This window comes from Oncorhynchus masou, unplaced genomic scaffold (genome assembly GCF_036934945.1).
Source record: "Oncorhynchus masou masou isolate Uvic2021 unplaced genomic scaffold, UVic_Omas_1.1 unplaced_scaffold_1883, whole genome shotgun sequence".
NCBI lineage: Eukaryota > Metazoa > Chordata > Actinopteri > Salmoniformes > Salmonidae > Oncorhynchus > Oncorhynchus masou.
Window position 1 is genome coordinate 36,787 of NW_027008386.1, and position 23,214 is coordinate 60,000.

A 23,214-nucleotide genomic window follows, 5' to 3' on the forward strand; every position below is an offset into this window, starting at 1 on the left:
GAGTCAATGTGCAGGGTACCAGGTAGTTGAGGTAATAATGAGACTATAAGGAGTACCAGTACTGAGTCAATGTGCAGGGTACCAGGTAGTTGAGGTAATAATGAGACTATAAGGAGAACCAGTACTGAGTCAATGTGCAGGGTACCAGGTAGTTGAGGTAATAATGAGACTATAAGGAGTACCAGTACTGAGTCAATGTGCAGGGAACCAGGTAGTTGAGGTAATAATGAGACTATAAGTAGTACCAGTACTGAGTCAATGTGCAGGGTACCAGGTAGTTGAGGTAATAATGAGGCTATAAGGAGTACCAGTACTGAGTCAATGTGCAGGGTACCAGGTAGTTGAGGTAATAATGAGACTATAAGGAGTACCAGTACTGAGTCAATGTGCAGGGTACCAGGTAGTTGAGGTAATAATGAGACTATAAGGAGTACCAGTACTGAGTCAATGTGCAGGGTACCAGGTAGTTGAGGTAATAATGAGACTATAAGGTTAACCAGTACTGAGTCAATGTGCAGGGTACCAGGTAGTTGAGGTAATAATGAGACTATAAGGAGTACCAGTACTGAGTCAATGTGCAGGGAACCAGGTAGTTGAGGTAATAATGAGACTATAAGTAGTACCAGTACTGAGTCAATGTGCAGGGTACCAGGTAGTTGAGGTAATAATGAGGCTATAAGGAGTACCAGTACTGAGTCAATGTGCAGGGTACCAGGTAGTTGAGGTAATAATGAGACTATAAGGAGTACCAGTACTGAGTCAATGTCCAGGGTACCAGGTAGTTGAGGTAATAATGAGACTATAAGGAGTACCAGTACTGAGTCAATGTGCAGGGTACCAGGTAGTTGAGGTAATAATGAGACTATAAGGAGTACCAGTACTGAGTCAATGTGCAGGGTACCAGGTAGTTGAGGTAATAAAGAGACTATAAGGTTAACCAGTACTGAGTCAATGTGCAGGGTACCAGGTAGTTGAGGTAATAATGAGACTATAAGGAGTACCAGTACTGAGTCAATGTGCAGGGTACCAGGTAGTTGAGGTAATAATGAGACTATAAGGAGAACCAGTACTGAGTCAATGTGCAGGGTACCAGGTAGTTGAGGTAATAATGAGACTATAAGGAGTACCAGTACTGAGTCAATGTGCAGGGTACCAGGTAGTTGAGGTAATAATGAGACTATAAGGTTAACCAGTACTGAGTCAATGTGCAGGGTACCAGGTAGTTGAGGTAATAATGAGACTATAAGGAGTACCAGTACTGAGTCAATGTGCAGGGAACCAGGTAGTTGAGGTAATAATGAGACTATAAGTAGTACCAGTACTGAGTCAATGTGCAGGGTACCAGGTAGTTGAGGTAATAATGAGGCTATAAGGAGTACCAGTACTGAGTCAATGTGCAGGGTACCAGGTAGTTGAGGTAATAATGAGACTATAAGGAGTACCAGTACTGAGTCAATGTCCAGGGTACCAGGTAGTTGAGGTAATAATGAGACTATAAGGAGTACCAGTACTGAGTCAATGTGCAGGGTACCAGGTAGTTGAGGTAATAATGAGACTATAAGGAGTACCAGTACTGAGTCAATGTGCAGGGTACCAGGTAGTTGAGGTAATAAAGAGACTATAAGGTTAACCAGTACTGAGTCAATGTGCAGGGTACCAGGTAGTTGAGGTAATAATGAGACTATAAGGAGTACCAGTACTGAGTCAATGTGCAGGGTACCAGGTAGTTGAGGTAATAATGAGACTATAAGGAGAACCAGTACTGAGTCAATGTGCAGGGTACCAGGTAGTTGAGGTAATAATGAGACTATAAGGAGTACCAGTACTGAGTCAATGTGCAGGGAACCAGGTAGTTGAGGTAATAATGAGACTATAAGTAGTACCAGTACTGAGTCAATGTGCAGGGTACCAGGTAGTTGAGGTAATAATGAGGCTATAAGGAGTACCAGTACTGAGTCAATGTGCAGGGTACCAGGTAGTTGAGGTAATAATGAGACTATAAGGAGTACCAGTACTGAGTCAATGTGCAGGGTACCAGGTAGTTGAGGTAATAATGAGACTATAAGGAGTACCAGTACTGAGTCAATGTGCAGGGTACCAGGTAGTTGAGGTAATAATGAGACTATAAGGTTAACCAGTACTGAGTCAATGTGCAGGGTACCAGGTAGTTGAGGTAATAATGAGACTATAAGGAGTACCAGTACTGAGTCAATGTGCAGGGAACCAGGTAGTTGAGGTAATAATGAGACTATAAGTAGTACCAGTACTGAGTCAATGTGCAGGGTACCAGGTAGTTGAGGTAATAATGAGGCTATAAGGAGTACCAGTACTGAGTCAATGTGCAGGGTACCAGGTAGTTGAGGTAATAATGAGACTATAAGGAGTACCAGTACTGAGTCAATGTCCAGGGTACCAGGTAGTTGAGGTAATAATGAGACTATAAGGAGTACCAGTACTGAGTCAATGTGCAGGGTACCAGGTAGTTGAGGTAATAATGAGACTATAAGGAGTACCAGTACTGAGTCAATGTGCAGGGTACCAGGTAGTTGAGGTAATAAAGAGACTATAAGGTTAACCAGTACTGAGTCAATGTGCAGGGTACCAGGTAGTTGAGGTAATAATGAGACTATAAGGAGTACCAGTACTGAGTCAATGTGCAGGGTACCAGGTATTTGAGGTAATAATGAGACTATAAGGAGAACCAGTACTGAGTCAATGTGCAGGGTACCAGGTAGTTGAGGTAATAATGAGACTATAAGGAGTACCAGTACTGAGTCAATGTGCAGGGAACCAGGTAGTTGAGGTAATAATGAGACTATAAGTAGTACCAGTACTGAGTCAATGTGCAGGGTACCAGGTAGTTGAGGTAATAATGAGGCTATAAGGAGTACCAGTACTGAGTCAATGTGCAGGGTACCAGGTAGTTGAGGTAATAATGAGACTATAAGGTTAACCAGTACTGAGTCAATGTGCAGGGTACCAGGCAGTTGAGGTAATAATGAGACTATAAGGAGAACCAGTACTGAGTCAATGTGCAGGGTACCAGGTAGTTGAGGTAATAATGAGACTATAAGGAGTAACAGTACTGAGTCAATGTGCAGGGAACCAGGTAGTTGAGGTAATAATGAGACTATAAGGAGAACCAGTACTGAGTCAATGTGCAGGGTACCAGGTTGTTGAGGTAATATGTACATGTAGGTAAAGGTAAAAGTGACTAGAAAATCAGGATAGAGATTACCACTCCTCATCCAGGGAGTGCACACACACACACATACACACACACACACAAAAAAAAAAAACAACAACAATAAATGGGAGAGGAGAAATGACTAGAGACAGTGTTGTTTAACTCACTGACCAGGACCCATGAGTTCTTCTTACCTTTGTTCAGTAGAAAAGTCTCCCTCTCTAAACTCTATAGGTAGAATTATAGACTGGTCACTCTTCATGGACACACAGCTGGGAACAGGGGAGGCTGGTCTCTCCTGCTGGATTGGTCTTCAACACAACAGAGACAAACATCACATCTCATCTACTCTGAGCTCAGATGGGGAAACATAAGAAGAGTTTCACAAATAGAACTGACTTCCAGACGTTAGTTAATGGCGCGCGAGCAGTGTGTCATTATTAATGACGAAATTCATTTAGCGTCGCGAGCGTTGTCGTCAGTCTGTCAGCCCCGCTAAAAGGCCGGTGTCGTTACTCTGCCTTCTCCGGGGGATGTTGAGGTAAATTTACTATCCGGGAGGGTTGAATGATGTAATTAATTGGAGGGCTGGAAGACGCACTCTCGAGGTTGTTTACTCACAATATCAGATATTAAGATGATTTTTATAATGAATGTATACTGAGGTTGAGGTTCTGACTAGTGATTATTTACCCACTGTTCAATACCTGCTATTGAGGCGCCCTGAAAATAATATTCAAAAGTTTGGTCCTTGGACACAGGGGTTAAACACTAAAGTTACCGTCCATCTTGTGAACAGAGGAGAACCGGACAGAGGTAGCCAGCATCCGTCAACGAGAGGGAGAAGCCTCACCGGGATTTAACAGGTGGAAGAAACAACCGGGGAGCTCCATCGGTCCACAAGAAATGCAGACAGCCGGTGACGATGTAGTGGTAGCTATGGTAACTAGGATGCTGCTGGTAGAGTAGCTAGCTAGCTTACCGAGCTGTACCGACTAGCTAGGATAACTAGGATGCTGCTGGTAGAGTAGCTAGCTAGATTACCGAGCTGTACCGACTAGCTAGGATAACTAGGATGCTGCTGGTAGAGTAGCTAGCTAGCTTACCGAGCTGTACCGAATAGCTAGGATAACTAGGATGCTGCTGGTAGAGTAGCTAGCTAGATTACCGAGCTGTACCGACTAGCTTGGTTAGTTAGCAGGTCGTTCGTCTTTCCCTCGTCTCGATTATGAATCCGGTGAAACACAAAATGAAACAAGGATAGAGAGTGAAAAGGATCTGGCTACACTCACACTGTCCCTGACCGTAAAGAAAAAAGCAAATTGAACAGTAAACTTCGGTGTCTCAACACTGTAACAAACTCCGTCGTTATTCCCCAAGATTACCTCAGTCCACTCTGCGCATAAGCGGCTGTGAGTCAGTGGTTCCTGCGCCACATGTAATTGCATTGCAGTAGTTAAAAATAATGTTTTTATATTTCTATGTGATCAACCCATAAATAATTTAGACCTACATGCAACAGTATGTCTTGTGCTTTTGGCAATGAGTTATGTATAATAATTATGTATAACTGCATAGCATTTTGTCTTCATTTTGGCAGATTAACTCGTGCTTATTTTTGAAGATTAACTCAGGTTGGAGTTGGAGCTGTGACCGAAAGGTGGCTGGTTAGAATCCCGGGCCGGGCACTGGAAAAAACAGGTGGAATTGATCTGACCACTGGAGGGCTGCTGGGTTCACATCCTCAAAACATGAACCTTTTGTTGATCAGAACTCTGGAGGTTCTTCGTCACTGAACCCCAAAATATATATAACTTTTATTGATTTCATATTTTAAGGAAGTGATAAAAGCCTTTTTGGCTCTATAAGGAACCTTGTTTTCTAAACACGTTTTTCTTTTGATGCAGTACCTCCACAGACCCCGGATTGAGAACCCCTACAGTACCTCCACAGACCCGGGATTGAGAACCCCTGATTTAGCAGATGCTCTTATCCAGAGTGATTTACAGTAAGTGCATTCATCTTAAGATATTTGTCATGTCTTGTTATGTCTGTTCCTGTCCTTTCTCTTCACTCTGTCTCTCTCTGCTGGTCTTTTTAGGTTACCTTCTCTGTCTCTCATTCTTCAGCTGTTCTACATCTCCCCTAACTAGCTCATTCACTCTTTCCCACCTGTTCTCTCTTCCCCCTCTGATTAGGTCTCTATTTCTCTCTCTGTTCCTGCTACTTTCAGTGTCTGATTCTTGTTTGTGTTTTTGATGCCAGAAGCAAGCTGTCGTCTCGTTTGCTTCCACCTTGTCCTATCCTGTCGGAGTCTGCCTGGCAGGTGCATCCTGCATTATACTACGTTCTTTTTGTTCCATTGACTACGTTGGAAGAGGATTTATGCCATTCCTGTTTTTCATTAAAGAACTCTGTTTTCTGTTAAAACCGCTTTTGGGTCTTCACTCAAGTACATAACAATATTAAGGTATATTATGTTATTTGAGAGTGTATAATAATAAACACGTTTACATCATGTTATTTCAAGTTCTCCCTTTGGAGCACAACATCACATTGTTAAATAATAGTCCTAAATTGGGCATGGCTATAAATTGGGCATTTGAAGGCATCTAGGGTGTAATATGAGTTTGATGAAAATGAACATTGTTGCAACGTTGTAGGCAACATTATTGGCAAGGGACTTGATACCTACTATGCCAAAGATATTTAGAGTTGTTAAACGGGTGTGAAGAGTTGTACATTGCAACGAGTACAGTCAGGGTGCCGTGGAACCCCTGCAGTACCTCCACAGACCCCGGATTGAGAACCCCTGCAGTACCTCCACAGACCCCGGATTGAGAACCCCTGCAGTACCTCCACAGACCCCGGATTGGGAACCCCTGCAGTACCTCCACAGACCCCGGATTGAGAACCCCTGCAGTACCTCCACAGACCCTGGATTGAGAACCCCTACAGTACCTCCACAGACCCCGGATTGAGAACCCCTGCAGTACCTCCACAGACCCCGGATTGAGAACCCCTGCAGTACCTCCACAGACCCCGGATTGAGAACCCCTGCAGTACCTCCACAGACCCCGGATTGAGAACCCCTGCAGTACCTCCACAGACCCCGGATTGAGAACCCCTGATTTAGCAGATGCTCTTATCCAGAGTGATTTACAGTAAGTGCATTCATCTTAAGATATCAAGGTGAGACAACCACATATCAGTCTAATATACAGGATACCAACATCCCTGTTAAATAATGGATATATAGATATCTAGGTGAGACAACCACATATCACAGTCTAATATACAGGATACCAACATTACATTCCTGATTAACAATGGATATATCGTGTTTCATCTTAAGATAGCTCTTTATTTTTTTAATGAACTAGATAAATTCTTTATAAATGGTCATCTTACCTCTTAGCTTTGGTGTCATGTCCCCCAGAGAGATGCATTTTAGAGGCAGGGGCCCCCTCCTCTCTCTCCCCAGAGAGACTCATTTTAGAGGCAGGGCCCCCCTCCTCTCTCTCCCCAGAGAGACTCATTTTAGAGGCAGGGCCCCCCTCCTCTCTCTCCCCAGTGAGACTCATTTTAGAGGCAGGGCCCCCCTCCTCTCTCTCCCCAGAGAGACTCATTTTAGAGCACTGACCCCTAAACAGAGATTTAACATGTTGGTTGTGGTTAACACAGTGACAACTAATTATTGAATGTCAATTGTTGTCTTTTATTAATGATCTCTTAGAAATTAAACATTTACTAACAGACACATCCAAACAGTCAGGTGATATAATTAATAGATAACTTATACAAATAATACCAATATAAAAATAGTAACATTATTAATAATAATAATGTCTCACTGTCTCTTTTAATAATTTCTCTCATTCTAGTGTGTTGCTTTGTTCAACAGGTATGATATTATGATGCTGTTACTGAACTCAGTTCATAATATCGATGTTAAGAAAAGTCTGTTCAGTGGTTTCATACCAAATTACACAGGAAGCAGGAGCTCATTGGAATTTAGAAAACAACAAATGTTCTGATATTATGAAAAATGATTTAGAACTATGATACTAAATAACCACAATATACGAATCGTATAATACGTTATATGAACAATATGTTTTTGAATGTGACTTGCCTACACCCAGATAGCGCCATTTTGTATGATTGAACTGTCACGTAGCTGTCCCAGGTGAAATGGACTGTTACATCTGAGTGTTTTACTGTCATTCACTATACTAAAATAACACCAGACATTGAATGTCTCTACACACTTTACAATAATCCCTGGGAAGATTCTTACCTTGTAGCCTGAATTCACAACCAGAACATGTCAAGTCATTGAGATATTTTCCGTTGTGCTGAGAGAGCACCTTCCTGATGACAAGTGTCTCTGTATCTATGTTCTAGGTTCAGTTGATCTTTGGATGCAATAATATCTGGTCAAAGTCTAGTGACACAACACCATAGTATATCATAACCATAACAGCAGTTGGCCAGTAAAGGCCATGGAATACTATAAAACAGGGTTCGTCAACTAGGTTTGGCTTCGGGGCAATTGTTTTCTGAGTTAAAGTCGGTGGGTCAGAACATAATTAACATATAATATTTGCACAGTGAATAGGTCAACACTACAAATTTAACGACATGTTTAATATATTTGATTAGTACACAATACATTCATTCATTTCATTGACAAAATATAAGTTTGATCAGATTTAGTTTATAAAATCACCAATATCTCTATTAAATTAAAATGTTTTGTTTATTTCTTTGTGTGTTGATTGGTGGGTAAAAACAGGTCTATCAAATCAAATCAAATCTAATTTATTTATATAGCCCTTCGTACATCAGCTGATATCTCAAAGTGCTGTACAGAAACCCAGCCTAAAACCCCAAACAGCAAGCAATGCAGGTGTAGAAGCACGGTGGCTAGGAAAAACTCCCTAGAAAGGCCAAAACCTAGGAAGAAACCTAGAGAGGAACCAGGCTATGTGGGGTGGCCAGTCTTCTTCTGGCTGTGCCGGGTGGAGATTATAACAGAACATGGCCAAGATGTTCAAATGTTCATAAATGACCAGCATGGTCCAATAATAATAAGGCAGAACAGTTGAAACTGGAGCAGCAGCACGGCCAGGTGGACTGGGGACAGCAAGGAGTCATCATGTCAGGTAGTCCTGAGGCATGGTCCTAGGGCTCAGGTCCTCCGAGAGAGAGAAAGAAAGAGAGAAAGAGAGAATTAGAGAGAGCAAACTTAAATTCACACAGGACACCGAATAGGACAGGAGAAATACTCCAGATATAACAAACTGACCCTACCCCCCGACACATAAACTACTGCAGCATAAATACTGGAGGCTGAGACAGGAGGGGTCAGGAGACACTGTGTCTATGTAGCCTAGTGTAGTCTACACTACTTTATTAATGAGAAACAGGTCTATGTAGTCTACACTACTTTATTAATGGGTAAACCGGTCTACGTACCCTACTGTAATCTACACTACTTTATTAATGGGTAAAACAGGTCTATGTAGCCTACTGTAGTCTACACTACTTTATTAATGGGTAAAACAGGTCTACGTGGCCTACTGTAGTCTACACTACTTTATTAATGGGTAAAACAGGTCTATGTAGCCTACTGTAGTCTACACTACTTTATTAATGGGTAGAACAGGTCTATGTAGCCTACTGTAGTCTACACTACTTTATTAATGGGTAAAACAGGTCTACGTAGCCTACTGTAGTCTACACTACTTTATTAATGGGTAAAACAGGTCTATGTAGTCTACTGTAGTCTACACTACTTTATTAATGGGTTAAACAGGTCTATGTAGCCTACTGTAGTCTACACTACTTTATTAACAACCCTAGCTCACGAATTGGCTGAGAACTCTGGGGTCGATAATTCTCTAACAAATTGGTTTGACAGTGTGTTTGGGAAATGGAAACATGTCATTATCACAGTGTTGTGGGCAACCGTCACCTGTATGAGTGTTTTGGTTCTGTGTGGGGTTCTGTGTGGGGTTCTGTGTGGGGTTTGTTTGGTACCTTGTGTGACAGTCTTGCTTATCAAGACTCTGGAGAGGTCGGTAGGGCAACAGATGGTGATGAGGTATGGACCGATTTTGAGCTTCAAGGTCCAGCAGAGGATTCCCTTTCTTTCAGCTATGAGGAGCCAGTGTTGGATGAGACTGTTATTTCTGAGGGATAAGACCGTATTGTTATGAAGCTTGTAATAAAAATCCTAACGGAAGTGTTACAATTGGATTTAGACCGATAACAGTCATGAATGAATATCTGATGTACATTATATTCCCTTGTATTAATTAGGATTATTTGTTATGTTTCCTTGTAGGATATTAGTTTCAGGATGTATCATCTAGTCATTTAAGGGTGGATTGATAAGAAAATGTGTTTTAATAAATGATTAGAATGTTACAGCCCTGAAACCATAGGTCTGATACCATGTGATCGTATGAAACCATAGGTCTGATACCATGTGATCGTATGAAACCATAGGTCTGATACCATGTGATCGTATGAAACCATAGGTCTGATACCATGTGATCGTATGAAACCATAGGTCTGATACCATGTGATCGTATGAAACCATAGGTCTGATACCATGTGATCGTATGAAACCATAGGTCTGGTACCATGTGATCGTATGAAACCATAGGTCTGATACCATGTGATCGTATGAAACCATAGGTCTGATACCATGTGATCGTATGAAACCATAGGTCTGATACCATGTGATCGTATAAAACCATAGGTCTGATACCATGTGATCGTATTAAACCATAGGTCTGATACCATGTGATCGTATGAAACCATAGGTCTGATACCATGTGATCGTATGAAACCATAGGTCTGATACCATGTGATCGTATGAAACCATAGGTCTGATACCATGTGATGGTATGAAACCATAGGTCTGATACCATGTGATCGTATAAAACCATAGGTCTGATACCATGTGATCGTATGAAACCATAGGTCTGATACCATGTGATCGTATGAAACCATAGGTCTGATACCATGTGATCGTATGAAACCATAGGTCTGATACCATGTGATCGTATGAAACCATAGGTCTGATACCATGTGATCGTATGAAACCATAGGTCTGATACCATGTGTTCGTATGAAACCATAGGTCTGATACCATGTGATCGTATGAAACCATAGGTCTGATACCATGTGATCGTATGAAACCATAGGTCTGCTACCATGTGATCGTATTAAACCATAGGTCTGATACCATGTGATCGTATGAAACCATAGGTCTGATACCATGTGATCGTATGAAACCATAGGTCTGATACCATGTGATCGTATGGAACCATAGGTCTGATACCGTGTGATCGTATGAAACCATAGGTCTGATACCATGTGATCGTATGAAACCATAGGTCTGATACCATGTGATCGTATGAAACCATAGGTCTGCTACCATGTGATCGTATGAAACCATAGGTCTGCTACCATGTGATCGTATGAAACCATAGGTCTGCTACCATGTGATCGTATGAAACCATAGGTCTGATACCATGTGATCGTATGAAACCATAGGTCTGATACCATGTGATCGTATGAAACCATAGGTCTGATACCATGTGATCGTATGGAACCATAGGTCTGGTACCATGTGATCGTATGGAACCATAGGTCTGATACCATGTGATCGTATGGAACCATAGGTCTGATACCATGTGATCGTATGAAACCATAGGTCTGATACCATGTGATCGTATGAAACCATAGGTCTGCTACCATGTGATCGTATGAAACCATAGGTCTGATACCATGTGATCGTATGAAACCATAGGTCTGATACCATGTGATCGTATGAAACCATAGGTCTGATACCATGTGATCGTATGAAACCATAGATCTGATACCATGTGATCGTATGGAACCATAGGTCTGATACCATGTGATCGTATGGAACCATAGGTCTGATACCATGTGATCGTATGAAACCATAGGTCTGATACCATGTGATCGTATGAAACCATAGGTCTGATACCATGTGATCGAATGAAACCATAGGTCTGATACCATGTGATCGTATGAAACCATAGGTCTGATACCATGTGATCGTATGAAATGAATTTGAATCATTAGATTATTATAACACATGTGTGTAAGTGTTAGACTCATTCGAGGATTATATTATAAAATTGTGTCTCCCTATCTTATTGTTGTGTGAGGGACTCTCCCTATCTTATTGTTGTGTGAGGGTCTCTCCCTATCTTATTGTTGTGTGAGGGTCTCTCTCTATCTTATTGTTGTGTGAGGGTCTCTCCCTATCTTATTGTTGTGTGAGGGTCTCTCCCTATCTTATTGTTGTGTGAGGGTCTCTCTCTATCTTATTGTTGTGTGAGGGTCTCTCCCTATCTTATTGTGGGTGAGGGTCTCTCCCTATCTTATTGTGGGTGAGGGTCTCTCCCTATCTTATTGTTGTGTGAGGGACTCTCCCTATCTTATTGTTGTGTGAGGGTCTCTCCCTATCTTATTGTTGTGTGAGGGTCTCTCCTATCTTATTGTTATGTGAGGGTCTCTCCTATCTTATTGTTGTGTGATGGTCTCTCCTATCTTATTGTTGTGTGAGGGTCTCTCCCTATCTTATTGTTGTGTGAGGGACTCTCCCTATCTTATTGTGGGTGAGGGTCTCTCCCTATCTTATTGTGGGTGAGGGTCTCTCCCTATCTTATTGTTGTGTGAGGGTCTCTCCCTATCTTATTGTTGTGTGAGGGTCTCTCCCTATCTTATTGTTATGTGAGGGTCTCTCCTATCTTATTGTTGTGTGAGGGTCTCTCCTATCTTATTGTTGTGTGAGGGTCTCTCCCTATCTTATTGTTGTGTGAGGGTCTCTCCCTATCTTATTGTTGTGTGAGGGTCTCTCCCTATCTTATTGTTGTGTGAGGGTCTCTCCCTATCTTATTGTTGTGTGAGGGTCTCTCTCTATCTTATTGTTGTGTCTCTGTCCCTGTTACTCCGCCTTTTCTTTCTAATCTGCTTTTTAATCTTCAATCCTTCATTCAGGGGAGAAATAGAATAGCACTCTCTCTCTCTCTCTCTCTCTCTCTCTGTGGACACATTCCCTGTTTCATCTGAGAGCATCTTCAGTCCTTCATTCAGGGGAGAAATAGAATAGCACTCTCTCTCTCTCTCACTCTCTCTCTATCACTCTCTCTCTATCACTCTCTCTCTATCACTCATTCCCTGTTTCATCTGAGAGCATCTTCAGTCCTTCATTCAGGGGAGAAATAGAATAGCACTCTCTCTCTCTCATGGATTTAGCCTCAGATATGAAAGACAGGGAACGGTAACACTTTACAATAAGGGTACATTAGTTAATGCATTAGTTCACCTGAATAAATAAATAATTCATTGAATATCTACTAAGTATTTATTAATTTTATGCATAATTACTAAACCATAAAAAATGCATTAATAAATTATTTTAAAAAGGTGATAATTCATGTTAATTGTTATATAACTGGAATTTCCTGCATCTAAACCATTCAGAAACAAATGGCCTGTTAGGAAGAGAGTTAATCATTATTAACAGTATGATAAGGTTTTATCATGTATCAATTATTGTTAGTGATGCAGGTTCATGTTATTGAGAGATTAACAGTGGTTAGAGCATTGGACTAGTAACCGAAAGGTTGCAAGTTCAAATCCCCGACCTGACAACGTCTGATCTGTCATTCTGCCCCTGAACAAGGCAGTTTTAACCCTCTGTTCCTAGGCCGTCATTGAAAATAAGAATTTGTTCTTAACTGACTTGCCTGGTAAAATAAAAAAAATGTATCAATTATTTTTAGTGATGCAGGTTCATGTTATTGAGAGATTGTCTTTATTCTAGTTTATAATATCTTACCATTGACTAACTGATGTGCCATGACAACTAGTTAAGCAATAGGAAATGAAGAAAAACTATTCAGTCATTTATCTTTAATTTCAAAAGCAGGATTAGCAACATCACACAGTTTCATCACAAGTTTAGGTAATGGTGAGCTGCAGTGAGTGACAGATCTTGGTTTGAGTATTGAAGTGTAGACTGTTGACTCCTGGAGGTGAGAGGTGAAGTAGACTGTTGACCCCTGGAGGTGAGAGTTGAAGTGGCTGGGTCATTTCCTAGCCTACATTCTTCTGGAACAGAGAGATGTAAACTTCCACTCACAGGGCACGTCGAACCAGAGCTTCTCACTTGCAGCGTTCATCTGCAGACAGTCCTCTCCTTCTCCAGCGTTATTGGGCTCACCAATGTTCCAGTTAGTGAAGTCAAATCTGGACCCATCTGACCACATCCATAAGCCCTCCTTGACTGCATCAAAACCTCCAATCCAGGTATCAGGTAAGTGGCCATAGGTATTCTTTGTTAGTGCTTGCATGAACTGGTACTCTAAAAGGTTATTCACGGATGCTAGGTTTCCACCAAGTGCCAAACAGTTTTGCTCAGAATCTGACCATGACTGTGGAATGCTGACAAACCTGAAACAGCGTGATCCATATGGGTGCCAGTCTGAGGGACATGACATTTCCTTTGTCCCCTGCTGTACTGCTGCTACCTGAGCCCCGACAGGAGGAGTCTGTTCCACCTCAGTCTTCAGTAAGGGTTCTAAACCAAGCAGCTGGGTCAGGTTTGCGTCGCCCAGTGCAATGGCAGCACTCAGAAGCAGAAGGACGGCCAACTTCTCCATGGCAATCGTTTCCTGTCAGAGAAGGAATCACAGGTGGTCTGTAGGTTCTGTTCAGCTTGAGAAAGAGGAACATTTTTATACATGCAGCTCACCAAGCCACAAGGACGAAGCACAAAAAACATGTTGACACTGATTCCAATGTACCAAAAAACATGTTGACACTGATTCCAATGTGCCAAAAAACATTTTGACACTGATTCTATATCATGTTGGCAAATGTATCCTAATCCTTTTGGCAAATATACACTGAGTGTACAAAACATTAAGGTCACCTGCTCTTTCCATGACCTAGACTGACCAGGTGAATCCACTTTAATCAGTGTAGATAAAGGGGAGGAGACAGGTTAAAAAAACATTTTGGAGCCTTAAGACAACTGAGAGATGGATCGTGCCATTCAGAGGGTGAAGACAATAGATTTAAGTGCCTTTAAACAGGGTATGATAGTAGGTGCCAGATGCACATGTTTATGTCAAGAACTGCAACGCTGCTGGGTTTTCACGCTCAACAGTTTCCAGTGTGTACAAAACAATAACAACACCTTCCTAATATTGAGTTGCAGCTCCCCCCACCGAATACGAAGAATCAACATGATTGTCTAGGCAATAACAAAATCCCATAATTAAAATTGCTCAAACATACAAGTATTTTACACCATTTTAAAGATAAACTTCTTGTTAATCCAACCAGTGTCCAATTTCAGATAGGCTTTACAGCGAAAGCACGACAAACGATTACGTTCGGTCACCGTCAAGTCACAGAAAAACACAGCCATTTTTCCAGCCAGAGAGGAGTCACAAAATTCAGAAATAGAGAGAATTAATCACTAACCTTTGATGATCTTCATCAGATGACACTCATAGGACTTCATGTTACACAATACATGTATGTTTTTGTTTGATAAAGTTCATATTTACATTAAAAAATCTCAGTATACATTGGCACGTTATGTTCAATAGTTCCAAAAACATCCGGTGATTTTGCAGAGAGCCACATCACTTTACAGAAATACTCATAATAAACGTTGATCAAGGATACAAGTGTTATGCATGGAATTTTAGATCCAATTCTCCTTAATGCAACCGCTGTGTCAGATTTCAAAAAAGCTTTACGGAAAACACAAACCATGCAATAATCTGAGTACGGCGCTTAGAGACCAAACAAGCCAAAAAGATATCTGCCATATTGTGCAGTCAACAGAAGTCAGAATTAACATGATAAATATTCACTTACCTTTGATGATCTTCATCAGAATGCACTCCCTGTCATGCCCTGGTTAGGCCAAGGTGGGACTAGGGTGGGCATTCTATGTTCTTTTTTCTATGTTTTTGTATTTCTTTGTTTTTGGTAGGGTATGGTTCTCAATCAGGGACAGCTGTCTATCGTTGTCTCTGATTGGGAACCATACTTAGGTAGCTCTTGCCCACGGGTTTTGTGGGTAGTTAATTTCTGTTTAGTGTTTTTCACCTTTCAGGACTGTTTTGGTTATTCCCTTTGTTATTTTTGTATTTAGTGTTCAGTGACAATAAACAAATATGATGTACAACGCTGCATCTTGGTCCTCACCTTCTACCACAGAAAGCCGTTACACTCCCAGGAATCCCAGTTTGTTTTGTTCGACAATGTCCATCATTTAAGTCCAAATAGCTTCTTGTGTTAGCGCATGTGGTAAACAAATCCAAACTCAAGAAGCGCATTCACCAGTTGCAGACAAAGTCCAAAAGTTACGTTACAGTCCATAGAAACATGTCAAACATGTCAAATATCAGTGTGGATGACGGATCACCACCTCAAGCTGAACCTCGGCAAGACAGAGCTGCTCTTCCTCCCGGGGAAGGACTGCCCGTTCCATGATCTCGCCATCACGGTTGACAACTCCATTGTGTCCTCCTCCCAGAGCGCTAAGAACCTTGGCGTGATCCTGGACAACACCCTGTCATTCTCAACCAACATCATGGCGGTGGCCCGTTCCTGTAGGTTCATGCTCTACAACATCCGCAGAGTACGACCCTGCCTCACACAGGAAGCGGCGCAGGTCCTAATCCAGGCACTTGTCATCTCCCGTCTGGATTACTGCAACTCGCTGTTGGCTGGGCTCCCTGCCTGTGCCATTAAACCCCTACAACTCATCCAGAACGCCGCAGCCCGTCTGGTGTTCAACCTTCCCAAGTTCTCTCACGTCACCCCGCTCCTCCGCTCTCTCCACTGGCTTCCAGTTGAAGCTCGCATCCGCTACAAGACCATGGTGCTTGCCTACGGAGCTGTGAGGGGAACGGCACCGCAGTACCTCCAAGCTCTGATCAGGCCCTACACCCAAACAAGGGCACTGCGTTCATCCACCTCTGGCCTGCTCGCCTCCCTACCACTGAGGAAGTACAGTTCCCGCTCAGCCCAGTCAAAACTGTTCGCTGCTCTGGCCCCCCAATGGTGGAACAAACTCCCTCACGACGCCAGGACAGCGGAGTCAATCACCACCTTCCGGAGACACCTGAAACCCCACCACTTCAAGGAATACCTAGGATAGGATAAGTAATCCTTCTCACCCCCCCCTTAATGATTTTGATGCACTATTGTAAAGTGGCTGTTCCACTGGATGTCAGAAGGTGAATTCACCAATTTATAAGTTGCTCTGGATAAGAGAGTCTGCTAAATGACTTAAATGTAAATGTAAATGTAAACGAAGTGTAGAATCTTTAGGATGTTTTTATCATAAATCTTCAATAATGTTCCAAGATAAATGTTCCTGTGTGTGAGGGGTGTGGGGGGGGGGCAGGGTAAATGTTCCTGTGTGTGTGGGGGGGGGGGTGCTGCAGGGTAAATGTTCCTGTGTGAGGGGGGTGGGGTGCAGGGTAAATGTTTCTGTGTGTGAGGGGGGGGCTGCAGGGTAAATTTTCCTGTGTGTGAGGGGGGGTGCAGGGTAAATGTTTCTGTGTGTGAGGGGGGGGGGCTGCAGGGTAAATGTTCCTGTGTGTGAGGGGGGGGTGCAGGGTAAATGTCCCTGTGTGTGAGGGGGGTCTTGCAGACACTCTGAGTCCGTATCCATGGACTGCTGCTTTCAAGGTAAGGAAACAAATACCTAAATATATTCAAATGGCTGAACTGTCACTTTAATGTCATGGTATAAATTGTAACCTTTCTGTTGTACATTTAAATGTTCTAATTAACCCTCCCTGTGAGTTCCACTGAATCTTTTCAGCAGTCAATAAGAGTATTAAGTTAATAAGTTAGACCAGGAAGTCTGGTAAGACAGACTGAGTGGGTGAGAAGCTCACCTTGACTAAAGGTTCTTTGAAAACTCCTGTGTGATGCAACATGGACGCAGTGTTGCAATGAGACGAGGTCAATTTGCTGATACACAAACAAGTCAAACATCGACATTGAATGCAAAGGGTGGCAGATAACCTAGTGGTTAAGAGTCCGAATCCCCTGCCGGTGTGCCCTTAATCAAGGCACTTAACCCTAATTGCTCCTGTCACTCTGAATAAGAGCGTCTGCTAAATGACTAAAATCATTACAAAAATAAACATCCAATCCTGTCAGACACTGAGTGGACAGAACATTATGAACACCTACTTCCATGACAGACTGACCAGGTGGAAGCCCCTTATTGGTGTCACTTTCTAAATCCACTTCCATCAGTGTAGATGAAGGAGATGAGACGGGTTAAATAATGATTTTGGAGCCTTGAGACAATTGAGACATGGATTGTGTTGCTATTCAGTGGGTGAGTGAGCAGAACAACAGATTTCAGTGATTTGAACGGGGGATGGTAGTCTACCAGGCACATCGGTTTGTGTCAAGAACTGCAATGCTGCTGGGTTTTTCACACTCAACTGTTTCCTGAGTGTATCAAGAATGGTCCACCACCCAAAGGACATCCAGCCAACTGGACACAACGCAGCTGAGCCGTTGTTGCTCCAAGACGTTTCCAACTTTGCACTAATAGCACTTACAGTTGACCAGGGCAACTCTAGAAGGGCAGTAAGTTTGACAAACTGACTTGTTGGAAAGGTGGCATCCTATGACGGTGCCACGTTGAAAATCAATGAGCTCTTCAGTACTGGTCATTCTACTGACAATGTTTGTCTATGGAGATTGCATGGCTGTGATCAGTTTTATAGACCTGTCAGCAACGGGTGTCTGAAATTGCCGAATCCACTAATTTGAAGGGGTGTCCACATACTTTTGTATATATAGTGTATTTTCAGTGCCTTTGAACGGGGTATGGTAGAAGGTGCCAGGCGCACTGGTTTGTGTCAAGAACTCCAACGCTGCTGGGTTTTTCATTCTTAACCGTTTCCTGTGTGTATCAAGACTGGTCCACCACCCAAAGGACATCCAGCCAACTGGACCCAACTGTGGAAAGCATTAAAGTCAACATGGGCCAGCATCCCTGTGGAACGCTTTCAACACCTTGTAGAGTCAACATGGGCCAGCATCCCTGTGGAACGCTTTCAACACCTTGTAGAGTCAACATGGGCCAGCATCCCTGTGGAACCCTTTCAACACCTTGTAGAGTCAACATGGGCCAGCATCCCTGTGGAACGCTTTCAACACCTTGTAGAGTCAACATGGGCCAGCATCCCTGTGGAACCCTTTCAACACCTTGTAGAGTCAACATGGGCCAGCATCCCTGTGGAACGCTTTCAACACCTTGTAGAGTCAACATGGGCCAGCATCCCTGTGGAACCCTTTCAACACCTTGTAGAGTCAACATGGGCCAGCATCCCTGTGGAACCCTTTCTACACCTTGTAGAGTCAACATGGGCCAGCATCCCTGTGGAACGCTTTCAACACCTTGTAGAGTAAACATGGGCCAGCATCCCTGTGGAACCCTTTCAACACCTTGAAGAGTCAACATGGGCCAAAATCCCTGTGGAACGCTTTCAACACCTTGTAGAGTCAACATGGGCCAGCATCCCTGTGGAAAGCTTTGAACACCTTGTAGAGTCAACGTGGGCCAGCATCCCTGTGGAACACTTGCCAACACCTTGTAGAGTCAACATGGGCCAGCATCCCTGTGGAACGCTTTCAACACCTTGTTGAGTCAACATGTGCCAGCATCCCTGTGGAACGCTTGCCAACACCTTGTAGAGTCAACATGGGCCAGCATCCCTGTGGAACCCTTTCAACACCTTGTAGAGTCAACATGGGCCAGCATCCCTGTGGAACCCTTTCAACACCTTGTAGAGTCAACATCTCTACAACATCCGCAGAGTACGCCCCTGCCTCACACAGGAAGCGGCGCAGGTCCTAATCCAGGCACTTGTCATCTCCCGTCTGGATTACTGCAACTCGCTGTTGGCTGGGCTCCCTGCCTGTGCCATTAAACCCCTACAACTCATCCAGAACGCCGCAGCCCGTCTGGTGTTCAACCTTCCCAAGTTCTCTCACGTCACCCCGCTCCTCCGCTCTCTCCACTGGCTTCCAGTTGAAGCTCGCATCCGCTACAAGACCATGGTGCTTGCCTACGGAGCTGTGAGGGGAACGGCACCGCAGTACCTCCAGGCTCTGATCAGGCCCTACACCCAAACAAGGGCACTGCGTTCATCCACCTCTGGCCTGCTCGCCTCCCTACCACTGAGGAAGTACAGTTCCCGCTCAGCCCAGTCAAAACTGTTCGCTGCTCTGGCCCCCCAATGGTGGAACAAACTCCCTCACGACGCCAGGACAGCGGAGTCAATCACCACCTTCCGGAGACACCTGAAACCCCACCTCTTCAAGGAATACCTAGGATAGGATAAAACTATCCTTCTCACCCCCCTTAAATGATTTAGATGCACTATTGTAAAGTGGCTGTTCCACTGATGTCAGAAGGTGAATTCACCAATTTGTAAGTCGCTCTGGATAAGAGCGTCTGCTAAATGACTTAAATGTAAATGTAACATGGGCCAGCATCCCTGTGGAACCCTTTCATGACCCAACGGATTGAGACTGTTCTGAGTGCAAAAGGGGGGGCGGGGCAACTCAATATTAGGAAGGTGTTGTTTTTTGTACACTTAGTAGAAACATAATTAGTATAATACAGTCAGGAAGACAGAGAGGTGATCTAGTTACTACAGTCAGGAAGACAGAGAGGTGATCTAGTTACTACAGTCAGGAAGACAGAGAGGTGATCTAGTTACTACAGTCAGGAAGACAGAGAGGTGATCTAGTTACTACAGTCAGGAAGACAGAGAGGTGATCTAGTTACTACAGTCAGGAAGATAGAGAGGTGATCTAGTTACTACAGTCAGGAAGATAGAGAGGTGATCTAGTTACTACAGTCAGGAAGACAGAGAGGGGATCTAGTTACTCAGTAGAAACATAACTAGTATAATACAGTCAGGAAGACAGAGAGGTGATCTAGTTACTACAGTCAGGAAGACAGAGAGGGGATCTAGATACTACAGTAAGGAAGACTGAGAGGTGATCTAGTTACTACAGTCAGGAAGACAGAGAAGGGATCTAGTTACTTCAGTCAGGAAGACTGAGAGGTGATCTAGTTACTACAGTCAGGAAGACAGAGAGGTGATCTAGTTACTACAGTCAGGAAGACAGAGAGGTGATCTAATTACTACAGTCAGGAAGACAGAGAGGTGATCTAGTTACTACAGTCAGGAAGACAGAGACGTGATCTAGTTACTACAGTCAGGAAGACAGAGAGGTGATCTAGTTACTACAGTCAGGAAGACAGAGAGGGGATCTAGTTACTACAGTCAGGAAGACAGAGAGGGGATCTAGTTATATCAGTCAGGAAGACTGAGAGGTGATCTAGTTACTACAGTCAGGAAGACAGAGAAGGGATCTAGTTACTACAGTCAGGAAGATAGAGAGGTGATCTAGTTACTACAGTCAGGAAGATAGAGAGGTGATCTAGTTACTACAGTCAGGAAGACAGAGAGGTGATCTAGTTACTACAGTCAGGAAGACAGAGAGGGGATCTAGATACTACAGTCAGGAAGACAGAGAGGTGATCTAGATACTACAGTCAGGAAGACAGAGAGGTGATCTAGTTACACAGTCAGGAAGACAGAGGTAATCTAGTTACTCAGTCAGGAAGACAAAGAGGTGATCTAGTTACTACAGTCAGGAAGACAGAGAGGTGATCTAGTTACTACAGTCAGGAAGACAAAGACGTGTTCTAGTTACTCAGTCAGGAAGACAGAGAGGTGATCTAGTTACTACAGTCAGGAAGACTGATAGGTGATCTAGTTACTACAGTCAGGGAGACCCACTGGCTCCCTAATGAACTGGGGTCCCAGCTGTATGTTGTGGTAGAGCCTGGCAGACCAACTGGCTCCCTGATGAACTGGGGTCCCTGCTGTATGTTGTGGTAGAGCCTGGTTGACCCATTGGCTCCCTAATGAACTGGGTCCCAGCTGTATGTTGTGGTAGAGCCTGGGAGAACCACTGGCTCCCTAATGAACTGGGGTCCTAGCTATATGTTGTGGTAGAGCCCGGGAGACCCACTGGCTCCCTAATGAACTGTGGTCCCAGCTGTATGTTGTGGTAGAGCCTGGGAGACCAATTGGCTCCCTAATGAACTGGGTTCCAGCTGTATGTTGTGGTAGAGCCTGGGAGACCCACTGGCTCCCTAATGAACTGGGGTCCCAGCTGTATGTTGTGGTAGAGCCTGGGAGACCCACTGGCTCCCTAATGAACTGGGGTCCCAGCTGTATGTTGTAGTAGAGCCTGGCAGACCCACTGGCTCCCTAATGAACTGGGGTCCCAGCTATATGTTGTGGTAGATCCTGGGAGAACCACTGGCTCCCTAATGAACTGGGGTCCCAGCTTTATGTTGTGGTAGAGCCTGGGAGACCCACTGGCTCCCTAATGAACTGGGGTCCCAGCTATATGTTGTGGTAGATCCTGGGAGAACCACTGGCTCCCTAATGAACTGGGGTCCCAGCTTTATGTTGTGGTAGAGCCTGGGAGACCCACTGGCTCCCTAATGAACTGGGGTCCCAGCTGTATGTTGTGGTAGAGCCTGGGAGACCCACTGGCTCCCTAATGAACTGGGGTCCCTACTGTATGTTGTGGTAGAGCCTGGCAGACCCACTGGCTCCCTAATGAACTGGGGTCCCAGCTGTATGTTGTGGTAGAGCCTGGGAGACCCACTGGCTCCCTAATGAACTGGGGTCCCTACTGTATGTTGTGGTAGAACCTGGCAGACCCACTGGCTCCCTAATGAACTGGGGTCCCTGCTGTATGTTGTGGTAGAGCCTGGGAGACCCACTGGCTCCCTAATGAACTGGGGTCCCTACTGTATGTTGTGGTAGAGCCTGGCAGACCCACTGGCTCCCTAATGAACTGGGGTCCCTGCTGTCAGGATTTGGCCAGGGTTGTTCCGGGTTTTGGTCACTAGATGCCCCCATTGTGCTTTTTGACCTTATGTTTTTTCCCTTGTTCCCCATTATTATTTGCACCTGTGCCTCGTTTTTCCCTGATTGTATATAAACCCTTAGTTTCCCTCAGTTCTGTGCTCTGTGTTTGTATGTTAGCACCCAGCCCTAGTGTTCTGTGTATTCTTGTCGATTCCGGTGGATGCTCTTGTGGAATTCTGTTTTTGTTTTTGAGTATCTCTTGAGGCTTTTTTGTGCTATTCCTACCACCTTTTGGATTTGTCATTTTTGTATTTAAGGACTTCTCCTTTTTACTTTATTAAATACACCGTCTTAAGTACTGCTGTGTCTGCCTCATCTTCTGGGTTCTGCTGACTATTCGTGGCTCAGTTGGTTAAGTGACTGTTTCTCACTCCGGAGACCCAGGTTCGTAACCGGGTCCTGACACCTGCTGTATGTTGTGGTAGAGCCTGGGAGACCCACTGGCTCCCTAAGAGGGGTGAAGACAAGAAGCTTCATCCGTGTGCTTTCTTCTCACACCGGCTTACCCCGACTGAGAGGAACTACGATGTGGGGGATTGTGAACTCCTAGCGGTTAAGATGGCATTGAAGGAATGGAGACACTGGCTCGAGGGGGCTTCTCACCCGTTTCAAGTGCTTACGGACCACAAAAATCTGGAGTATATCCAGCAGGCGAAGCGGTTGAACTCTAGACAAGCTAGATGGTCTCTTTTCTTCAATCGATTCCAGTTTATCCTCACCTATCGGCCCGGGTCGAAGAATCTCAAACCGGATGTCCTGTCCCGAGTCTACGCTCCTGCCATTCGAGATGACACGGACATGCCTGTCCTTCCTGCTGCTAAGATTGTGGCTCCGATCTCGTGGCAAGTTGAGGATACCGTGAGACGTGCTCAAGCTAGCGAACCGGACCCGAAAGGAGGTCCTGCCAATCGGTTGTTTGTCCCCAAGGCAGTGAGGACTCAGGTCCTT

The 23,214-nt window shown here is 44.0% G+C and overlaps 1 protein-coding gene and 1 long non-coding RNA gene across 2 annotated transcripts; both read right to left on the reverse strand.

Moving 5' to 3' along the window:
- Positions 1 to 3,381: 3,381 nt before the first annotated feature.
- On the reverse strand, positions 3,382 to 7,620 carry LOC135532506 (uncharacterized). Its single transcript, XR_010454354.1, has 3 exons — positions 7,488 to 7,620; positions 6,599 to 6,832; positions 3,382 to 3,498 (listed from the first exon to the last, which is right to left on the reverse strand). It is a non-coding gene; the product is annotated as an uncharacterized LOC135532506 (long non-coding RNA).
- A 5,518-nt stretch (positions 7,621 to 13,138) lies between these two features.
- Positions 13,139 to 13,962, reverse strand: LOC135532507 (ladderlectin-like). Its single transcript, XM_064959989.1, has one exon. The coding sequence runs from the start codon at positions 13,900 to 13,902 to the stop codon at positions 13,342 to 13,344; it is 561 nt and encodes a 186-aa protein (XP_064816061.1). The 5' UTR covers positions 13,903 to 13,962; the 3' UTR covers positions 13,139 to 13,341.
- Positions 13,963 to 23,214: the final 9,252 nt, after the last annotated feature.

Excerpts from the sequence above, each read along its gene's own strand:
- LOC135532507 (XM_064959989.1), bottom strand. The coding sequence starts at position 13,902 with ATGGAGAAGTTGGCCGTCCTTCTGCTTCTGAGTGCTGCCATTGCACTG.